The sequence below is a fragment of the Microcaecilia unicolor genome, chromosome 11 (genome assembly GCF_901765095.1).
Source record: "Microcaecilia unicolor chromosome 11, aMicUni1.1, whole genome shotgun sequence".
In the NCBI taxonomy this organism is placed as follows: domain Eukaryota; kingdom Metazoa; phylum Chordata; class Amphibia; order Gymnophiona; family Siphonopidae; genus Microcaecilia; species Microcaecilia unicolor.
The window spans coordinates 106,920,632-106,931,313 of record NC_044041.1 but is presented as its reverse complement, the minus strand read 5'-3'; the positions used below and the strand labels follow the sequence as shown (position 1 = coordinate 106,931,313).

At 43.6% G+C, this 10,682-nt stretch overlaps 3 protein-coding genes across 3 annotated transcripts; 2 read left to right on the top strand and 1 right to left on the bottom strand.

Annotated features, from left to right (window-relative positions):
• The first annotated feature begins 2,885 nt into the window (after positions 1–2,885).
• LOC115480650 (histone H4) lies at positions 2,886–3,210 on the top strand. The gene has a single exon (XM_030219477.1). The coding sequence runs from the start codon at positions 2,886–2,888 to the stop codon at positions 3,195–3,197; it is 312 nt and encodes a 103-aa protein (XP_030075337.1). The 3' UTR covers positions 3,198–3,210.
• Positions 3,211–3,684: 474 nt separating this feature from the next.
• Positions 3,685–4,065, bottom strand: LOC115480647 (histone H2B type 2-E). The gene has a single exon (XM_030219473.1). The coding sequence runs from the start codon at positions 4,063–4,065 to the stop codon at positions 3,685–3,687; it is 381 nt and encodes a 126-aa protein (XP_030075333.1).
• A 358-nt stretch (positions 4,066–4,423) lies between these two features.
• Positions 4,424–4,838, top strand: LOC115480645 (histone H2A type 1-E-like). The gene has a single exon (XM_030219471.1). It carries the CDS (start codon positions 4,424–4,426, stop codon positions 4,814–4,816), a length of 393 nt encoding a protein of 130 aa, XP_030075331.1. The 3' UTR covers positions 4,817–4,838.
• The last annotated feature ends 5,844 nt before the right edge of the window (positions 4,839–10,682 follow it).

Below are 10,682 nucleotides of genomic sequence, written 5' to 3'. Positions count from 1 at the left end.
TGAAATGGCAGCCTTCGTAGAACAAGACTCAGAAAACGTGGTTTGGGTTCACGTTTGGTATCTGAATCCCAGGGACCAACAAATGTTCAAATGTCTTCGGATGCTGCTGTTAAATATGCTTACCGAAGGGATTTTTCTCATTTTAGGTCGGGGGGGGGGGGGGGGGGGGAGTGAGGTGGTTACACCTGGACATAAAAATTAAATTCTCCTTTCATTGGGACACATGCATGGAATCACAACCACAGCTAATGAAAACTGAAACTAAAAACCAGAGTGCTTTTATTTTTATTTATTTGTTACATTTGTACCCCACATTTTCCCACCTATTTGCAGGTTCAATGTGGCTTACATAGTACCGTGAGGCGTTAGTCGCCTTTAATGAAAAACAGATACAAAGTGATGTTATTATCAAAGAGGTTCATGTGTTACAGATACGTTAGGATAATCGTAGAGAAGAAGAGTTATATAGTGTTGGTTACTGGATTTGGTTTCGTTGTGTTGCTGCATTCAGGCACTTAAGTTGGGTCAGTAGGGTATGCCTTTTGGAATAAGATGGTCTTTAGTGATTTCCGGAAGTTAAGGTGGTCATGGATTGTTTTCAAAGCTTTTGGGAGGCCATTCCATAGTTGTGCACTTATGTAGGAGAAGCCAGATGCTGTTTTGTATTTCAAGCCTTTGCAATTTGGGTAGTGTAGGTTTAGGTATGATCTAGCATAACTGACTCTTTCTTGTTGGTAGATCTATGAGGTCTATCATGTATCCTGGAACTACACCATATATGATTTTGTGGACCAGAGTGCAAATATTGGAGATGATCCGTTCTTTGATTGGGAGCCAGTGCGGTTTTTCTCAAAGAGGTTTGGCACCATCGAAGCGTGTTTTGCTGAATATCAATCTGGCTGCTGTATTTTGGGTGGTCTGGATTTTTTTGTTAGGCCGACTTTGCTTCACAATCCAAGTCACAGCTGATTTCATAACTTAATGCCAAATTTAGGACCCCTTTTACAAAGCCATGATAGTGATTCCGGCATGTTAAATACGACGAAGAACATAGGAATGAAAAGGTCTTCGTCACATTTCTGTCCTGGAATCACTAGTGTGGCTTTGAGAATGGAGCCCTGAAATTCCTGCTACAGTTTTGTATCAAAGCATTGATTTGGAGCACTGTATTTAACAATAAGCTATTGTGCAAGATTAAACCTGCATTAGTTAAAAATAAGTACAACCCCACCACCCTACAAGAATGCAAAGAATAGCCCCACCGACCCAGGACTACCTTATAATCTCAGGTGGTGTGGTCTACTACTACTACTACTATTTAGCATTTCTATAGCGCTACAAGGCATACGCAGCGCTACACAAACATAGAAGAAAGACAGTCCCTGCTCAAAGAGCTTATAATCAGGTGATATAGTCAGGGCATTGCTACTTCCTATCTCTCTTTGCCCTTCATGGAGGATAGGAGCAGCACAAGGCCTCTGCTGCATTTCGATCCCCCTTCTCTAGTGCGGCTTGGGGCGAAATGTCCTGCCTTTGTGCCCCATTGGGTGGCAGAAGGTGAAGAGGATTGCGGCAGAGGCAGTGGCTGGAATACAGATGAAAGGAAATTTTTAAAGAAAGGCTTAAATGTTATGAAAGATTTGTCTTCAGGTAGAGGCTTATGGAGTTGGTTCCATAAAAGCGTTGCCAGGAAATAAAATACACTCTGCTGTGAAGTAGCAAGCCGTACCAAAGATGGGGATGGAAGAATAAGGTGATGGTCATTGAGAGGGTCAGTACTGGAGAGGGAATATAGAGAACAGTTAAGGAAGCCAAATAACTGGGGGAGTAATCACAAAAAGTCCTGAAAGTCAGAAGAAGCAGCTTGTACTGTAATCAAAAGGCAATGGATAACAAAAGCAGACCAGCAAATAGAGAAGAGACACACTCAAATTTACAGGCACGTCATAAGAAACATAAGAATAGCCACACTGGGTCAGACTAATCATCCATCTAGCCCAGTTTCCTGTTTCCAGCAGTAGGCAATCCAGGTCACAAGTACCTGGCAGAAACCCAAATAGTAGCATCATTCCATGGGACCTATTCCAGGGCCTTCCCCATGTCTATCTCAATAGCAGACTATGGACTTTTCCTCCAGGAAGTTGTCCAAATCTTTTTAAAACCCAGATATCCAGTTTTGCAAGTAGGTGGGCCTGTGGTTTACTGCACACAATTCTGGTTGTGCTCTAAATCCCGACGATGCATTAGAGAGATGCTTTCTTGGATTGCTGCACCCCCAGTTGCAGAGTCCTATTCGTCTTGGCATTTACATCGTGGCCTCTCTGCTCTCTGGAGTGTCCTTTGTGTAGCAAATTTGATATGATTGGTATTACCAATTTTTGTTCCACATTTTTCCTGAAAGCAGATAATAGTCTGGTAATACCACATTTGAGAATACTGGAAAAATAAATCAGTATAAAGCAGCAATGGGAAAAACAAGTAGAGAACAACAAAAGAAGTTTTAGTATGGAATGAACGGAGACTGAGCAAGGGCAGGATAGATGGTACTTTATATGTCCCTACTCGTCCTCATATTCCATGTAAATATCCTTAATGAGGCTTCGAATAGAGCAACATTTTATGTGTACGGTATGTACACATAGAATGTAGGGAGCACATAGGATCAGTTAAGCTCATTTCTCTTCCTGTCACATGAAACCTTAAAGAAGTTGAAGAATGAGCACCGAGTCGGAGGCACGAATTGTGGGGGAAGGGGAGGATTCAGCAGTCCCGCCTTTTTTCAGCACACAGTTCTCCATAAGGTCCGTCCACCTTCTATATTAGTGGCAGTTGGAAGGCTGTTGGCCTTTGTCATTCTATAGAGCTTTTCACTTTATAAGTTAAAAATGTCTGGTCGTGGTAAAGGTGGGAAGGGTTTAGGGAAAGGGGGTGCTAAGCGGCATAGGAAGGTGTTACGCGATAATATCCAGGGGATCACAAAGCCCGCTATCCGGCGCCTGGCTCGCCGAGGTGGCGTCAAGCGTATTTCCGGCCTCATCTACGAAGAGACTCGCGGTGTGCTGAAGGTTTTCTTGGAAAATGTTATCCGAGACGCCGTCACCTATACTGAACACGCCAAGAGAAAGACAGTAACAGCTATGGATGTGGTGTATGCCCTGAAGCGCCAGGGCCGTACCCTGTATGGTTTCGGAGGCTAAACGACCTGACCCTTAAATCTATCCAACCAACCCAAAGGCTCTTTTAAGAGCCACCCACACTTTCAGTAACAGAGCTCTCATGTCGGCTTTTTTCGTTTTGTCTATATGTTTGTTGAATTGTAGAACACAGTAGTTACGATTTCATGTGTAGCCAGTTCTATTGAGTGTGTTTGTGGTGTGTGGGAAAGATTTTTGCTCTTTAATAGAATATTGAGAGAGTTGGGTATGGGAAAGATTCCGTTTCCGAAATAAGGTAAAGGACTAGTGCTATTGTTAGGCCAGCCCTACTCATGTAGCAAGAAGTTGGAGTAGGAAAGATATCTTTGCAAGAAGAAAACCTTGACCTCCCTTCCGGAGATAAGGTAAAGGGACTAGTGCTATTGCTGGGTCAGCCCTACTGGTGCAGCAAAATTTTAGCGCTTTAGGTGGAGCAAGTTGGGTGGCTCTGAAAAGAGCCTTTGGGTTGTGTGCGCGGAAGCTGAGCCCATTACTTGGAGCTGGTGTACTTGGTGACAGCCTTAGTGCCCTCGGACACGGCGTGCTTGGCCAGCTCACCGGGTAGCAGCAGACGCACTGCAGTTTGAATTTCCCTGGAAGTGATGGTAGAGCGCTTGTTATAGTGAGCCAGGCGGGAGGCTTCTCCAGCGATGCGCTCAAAGATGTCATTCACGAAGGAATTCATGATGTTCATGGCTTTGGAGGAAATGCCGGTGTCGGGATGAACCTGCTTCAGCACTTTATACACGTAGATAGCGTAGCTTTCTTTCCTGCTTCTCTTGCGCTTTTTGCCGTCCTTTTTTTGGGTCTTGCTCACGGCTTTCTTCGATCCCTTTTTGGGTGCGGGAGCAGATTTGGCTGGTTCAGGCATGGCCACCACAAGCTCAACCTCAAATTCGTTATTTGAAGACGACAAAACAAGGAGTGACCACTGCTGGTATAAAAAAAAAAAGCTAGTTCGGATGGCCATTTATATGCTCCCCATGCAAATTGCTGGCGCTGAGTTTCTCTCCTTGCTATTTGGTGTAGACCAATGAAACGTCATCAGACCGCCTGGCAGCCCTTTGATTGGCCCATTTGCCTGCCCATTATGATAATAGCTGAAACAGGCGGGTTTCAGGACGGTCGTTTCTTAACCAATGGCAAGGAGTGTAAGAAACAGTGGTAGAGAGTATAAAAGCGGTTCGATCTGTGAAAGTTTCAACTATTTCTTCTATAAACTGATTAAAATGTCTGGACGTGGCAAGCAAGGGGGTAAAGCTCGGGCCAAGGCTAAGACTCGTTCGTCCCGAGCGGGGCTGCAGTTCCCCGTGGGGCGCGTGCACAGACTGCTGCGGAAAGGCAACTACGCTGAGCGTGTGGGCGCCGGCGCCCCAGTCTATCTGGCGGCGGTGCTGGAATATCTGACCGCCGAGATCCTCGAACTGGCTGGTAATGCTGCGCGCGATAACAAGAAGACCCGCATCATCCCTAGGCACTTGCAGCTGGCCATCCGCAACGACGAAGAGCTGAACAAACTGCTTGGGAGAGTCACTATCGCGCAGGGCGGCGTGCTGCCCAACATCCAGGCGGTTCTTCTGCCAAAGAAAACCGAGAGTCACAAGGCGGCCAAGAGCAAGTAAAGCTGTCGTGCACAGAGGCTGAAACCAGACACCCAAAAGGCTCTTTTCAGAGCCACCTACTTTATCTTGTAAAGAGCTAGATTTCAGCACGAGCTTCACCTTTAAATAAATAAAATAAGGAATATTTATTAAGTGTTCCTCTGAGTTAGGTATTTCCCCTTTGAGGCTGGTGATGGATAGCGGAGAGCACTCCATGGTAATAGCCCTGAGTACCTGACTAGTGAGCTTTTAGCTAACAAAATAGGGGGGGGGGAAGAAATCAATGATTTAAGAACACACGGAGTTAAAAATTTAGGTATGCCGAGATTTCTGAGACAACCAGTGAAGACAAATTTTGAAATAAAAGCTAATACAGAGCAGCAGCTTTTGGATAGGTCCACTCTCTCCTAACTCCCGGCAGCAGTTTTAAGGTCTCGACCGGGAAAGATTTTCTGACCAATCCCTGCACAGGGCGGGCTTTTCAAACTTTGCCACTTTTTCGTTCTGCATATATTAAAGAGCCGCTATTGAAGGGTGTTGCCAGCTTGAACGATACTTATCATATCTGCGTGTGTGTGAGAATCCAGAGAACGAATGCACATGTGATGACATTTCAAACTGTGTGCAGAATTGCCTAATTACTCTGATCAATGGATTAAAAGATGTAGCATAGTGAGAGAAAACTTGCATTGGAAAATCATGTAATTTGATCCCAGAAACCTGACTGAAATGTAAAAAAATGGAACGCTAGATGACCGAGGAGTAAAAGGGGCGATCAAGGAAGACAAAGCCGTAGCGTAGAGATTAAATGAATTTTTTGCTTCTGTCTTCACCGAGGAAGATTTGAGTGGGATACCGGTGCCACAAATGGTATTCGAAGCTGACGAGTCGGCAGTGGCATCGCGAGGGCAGCTGACACCCGTGGCGGATTGCTGCTGCACACCCCCCCCCCGGGTGCAGAGCGACGCATCCTCCCCCCTCCGTAGTGCAACCCCCCCACGAGAACATACCTGGAAGGCGGTGAGGGGCAGGAGGGCCAATCCGCCGAGTGCACGCCGCTGGGGGGTGTCAGCGCCTCGCTGGTTCCTTGCTCTCTCTGCCCCGGAACAGGAAGTAACCCGTTCCGGGGCAGAGAGAGCAAGGAACCAGCGAGGCGCCGACACCCCTCAGCGGCATGCACCCGGGGCGGACCGCCCCCCCTTCCTATGCCACTGCGAGTAGGAGAAACTTAATGAATTCTCTGTAAACCTGGAGGATGTAACGGGGCAGTTCAACAAGCAGAAGAGTAGCAAATCTTCTGGACCGGATAGTATTCATCCCAGAGTCTTGATAGAACTGAAAAATGAGCTTGCGGAGCTATTGTTAGTAATATGTAATTTATCCTTAAAATCGAGTGTGGTACCGGAAGATTGGAGGGTGGCCAATGTAATGCCTATTTTTAAAAAAGGTTCCAGAGGAGATCCGGGAAATTATAGCCCAGTGAGTCTGACGTGGGTGCTGGGCAAAATGGTAGAGAATATTAATAAGAACAAAATTACAGAGCGTATTCAAAAGCCTGCATTAATGAGACAAAGTCAACATGGATTTAGTGAAGGGAAATCTTGCCTCACCAATCTACTACATTTCTTTGAAGGGATGAACAAACATATGGATAAAGGTGAGCCGGTTGATATTGTGTATCTGGATTTTCAGGAGGCGTTCTATTGTGGATTAAAAACTGGTTAACAGATAGCAGTGGAGAAGGGTAGTTAGTGGGGTTCCCCAGGGGTCTGTGTTGGGACCGCTGATTATTAACATATTTATAAATGACCTAGAGATGGGAGTAACTAGTGAGCTAATTAAATTTGCTGATGACACAAAGTTATTCAAAGTTGTTAAATCGCGGAAGGATTGTGAAAAATTACAAGAGGACCTTACGAGACTGGGTGTCTAAATGGCAGATGACGTTTAATGTGAGCAAGTGCAAAGTGATGCATGTGGGAAAGAGGAACCCGAATTATTCCTACGTCATGGAAGGTTCCACGTTAGGAGTCACGGACCAAGAAAGGGATCTAGGTGTCGTCGTTGATGATACGTTGAAACCTTCTGCTCAGTGTGCTGCTGCGGCTAAGAAAGCAAATAGAATGCTGGGTACTTTTAGGAAAGGAATGGAAAACAAAAATGAGGATGTTATAATGCCTTTGTATCGCTCCATGGTGCGACCGCACCTCTAATATTGTGTTCAATTCTGGTCGCTGTATCTCATAAAAGATATAGTGGAATTAGAAAAGGTGCAGAGAAGGGCAACGAAAATGATAGAGCGGATGGGACGATTTCCCTATGAGGAAAGGGTAAAGCGACTAGGGCTCTTCAGCTTGGAGAAAAGGTGGCTAAGGGGAAATATGATAGAGGTCTATAAAATAATGAGTAGAGTTGAATGGGGAGACGCGAAGCGTCTGTTTATGCTTTCCATAAATACTAGGACTAGGGGACATGCGATGAAGCTACAATGTAGTAAATTTAAAACGAATCGGAGAAATGATCTTCACTCAACATGTAATTAAACTCTGGAATTCGTTGCCAGAGAATGGAGTAAAGGCAGTTACCTTAGTGGAGGTTTAAAAAGGTTTGGACGGCTTCCTAAAGGAAAAGTCCATAGACCATTATAAAATGGCTTTGGGGAAAATCCACTATTTGTGAGATAAGCAGTATAAAATGTTTTGTACTTTTTTGGGATCTTGCCATGTATTTGTCACCTGGATTGGCCACTGTTGGAAACAGGATGCTGGGCTTGATGGACCTTTGGTCTTTCCCAGTATGGCAATACTTACGTAAACCAAATCGACCTGCCCGTAACCTAGATGTCCGGTGGAAATTTTGAACCCATAAAAAAGCACCAAGGGCCTCTAAGAACAGGCAAGTATCAAATCTCTGTTGAACGACCCAACACGGGCCATGTTTTGGCGTTAACGCCTGCTTCAGGGCACGGCCTTAGTAATACACTTTAAGTGAAATACCAGAAGTGCTCTAAATGGGACACTAATGCTGACCCTTGACATAGGCATTATGCCGAGACACGGCCTGTGTTGGGTCCTTCAATAAAGATTTGATGATTTCCTGTTCATGGAGTCCCGTGGAGCTTTTTTGTGACTTATTGGTTTCTCTCTGCTGTGGACTCCCTCTTCCTTGTTAGGGTGGTGGATAATTTTTTTACCATTTTTAGCAGAATGGTTATTATTTTAGACAGCCCGAAAGACAAACCTGAAGGGCCTCATTTAACCAAGAGCTGGGCTCCTTGCCTTAGATCTCGGGCTTCCTCTAATGATTCTGGATGGACGTTGGATCAGTGCAGAAGTTGAATTTGCTTGGGTAGGGTGTCACGGGACTTGCTTCTTTAAGTCAAATGCCAATTGCCGCTGGACACTCTTGACCCCATTGGCACGTGTCCTTGAGGGTGGGCTTTGGGGCAAGAATATTTAAGCAGCCCACTTTGAAGATCAGGGCCTTCCTGCTCCTTGAAGGAGGCTTACCCACTCTTGGTGGGGGTGCAGTTATGAAGGCCAAGACCATGCGGGCCCAGTGCTGGTAACGTTTAATATAAAGAAAATCCCTGAAATATTTCCTTAATTATTACTTCGAAAGGAGTGAAGCCTCTGCAAACTGGGATTGCTTTAATCAGTGGGATTTGAATTAGAGACTTGAGTATATGTATTGTTAAATAATTTCTGGGTTGTAAAAGAGAGAGAATGTAATCAGATGTATTATTTCTAACTAAAACCTGGACAATAAATATGTTCTCAATGAAATGAATTGACTATACGCCGTATTTAGTCTTGAGGAAGCCAACCAGATGATCAATGTGGAATAATGTATTAGATGAGTAATATCTGGGGATAATCAGGTTAATACCATGTTTTCTTTTTTTCTGTTTACTGTTTAATTGATCTCCTTGTCTTATTTCACTCTCCCTATTTTTCTTCACTTTGTGGTCTAAGAAAGAGAAAGATTGTATATAATCCATATATCTAGTTGGGATTGTTTTCTTCTTATATTGTATTAATGTGCAATCATCTCTGTATTACCGTTTGCAAGTGACCCTTGTAAAATGAAAAATTATAAATAAATGATTTAAAATAATATAACGAAAAACCCTAATCTACAGACGGTGAAGTGTGGAGACATTTGTTCTTCTGTGGATTACAAAAACAAGCAGCCCCTTTCTACCCCTCTTCCAACCATGTATTTGAAAGGCAATCCTGCAATTCACTGTTTTGGATAGGTGTGCTCAAAGAGGCCGTTTGGAGACTATTTGAAAGCAGCAGGTTTTCATCTGTTGAGAATTAATTACCATTTGAAGGCAGCAAGGAGATGGATGTAGATAGAATGTATTTGGATACAGGCAGCAGATGATGTTTTGTATATTCCTGAGAATCTAGCATGTGATGTTTTTGTTCTTTCCTGAGAAAGTAGCAGAATAGCAGGTGATGTTTGTACATTCCTGAGCAGGTTCACGAGCTGTTCATGTAGAGTTGTTCTTGTAAGCAATGCATGATCATGGTTGTGTAAGCAAAATGTAACCAATAGTAATGATAATACATGTAATATCCATGAATATTCATAGAGTATATAAGAAGGGGATTGACTCCCAAATAAAGAGTTTTTTTGCCCAGACACACGAGAGGAGAGTTATTTTGCAACATCTGGTGATCCCCGACGTGATCGGTGAAAACGTGACGTACTTACTACGACTGGAACAGTCAGCGCGCCATTCCTTCTACGGAACACTGTAAGTATGGGGGGAAATTTAACATCATCACATAAACAACATGCACAGGAGCTATATACTATAACGCAAAGATATGGTTCCTCCCGAAATCCAATAACTCTTAAAGATATAGAGCGTTTAATTGAGGAAATAGTTTGTCAATGTCCCTGGTATCCAGAGAAGGGATCATTCGATCCTCAAACATGGGAAAAGATAGGGCAGCAGTTTCGTTTAGAGCCTAGAGTTTCGACTCCTATATTATTGACTTGGAGAGAGATATATTCTACTATAGTAATTCTCTCTTCTGGATTGACAGGCATTACTAACGAAAATATATCCAACAAATTGCCAGGCAAGACCTGGTCTCTTTTACCTCCCGCGACTCTTGGACCTACACCTTCTCCTCCTTCTTGTCGGCTGGCCACCGATATGGGAAGGGAAGAGCAAAACAAAACTCCTGACTTTACTACTACTACCCCTAATAAACCAATTGAAAATATCCAAAACAACAACGCTAATGATAGCGTTATTATTACCAAAACACCAAAGAGCGTAGAACGACCTAGTTTAATTCAATTAGGTATACAGCAAGCACGAAAAAATGGTGAATTCATTTGGAACGATGATCTATGGGATAATTCGGAACCTAATCCTAATTTATACCCAGTTACTAGAACTACAACAATAGAGGCAGGGAACGAAACACATCATGCAGAATGGACTGCTCTACCTTATCAAGTTTTGAGAGAATTACGTAGAGCTATCGTAGAATCAGGTTTAAAAAGTTCATTTGTTCAAGGCATGATAGAAGGGATTAGTAACGGTTACTTAATGACTCCAAAAGATTGGAAAGACCTTTTCCGTATGCTGTTAACTCCTGCGCAATATGTAGTGTGGGATAATGAATATAAGCAAGCAGCACAACTTATCACTGGGACTAATTTGGTGCCTGATCAAATTTATGGATCGGGACCATTTTCAACCCTTGATATGCAAATTCAACAAAACGATACCTGTTTTCAAGCCATAGGCACTTGTATCTTGCGAGCATTTAAAAGAACACCAGAAGGGAATAAACCAACAAAATCTTTTGCATCAATTAAACAGGGTGCAACCGAATCTTACCTTCAATTTGTTAATCGA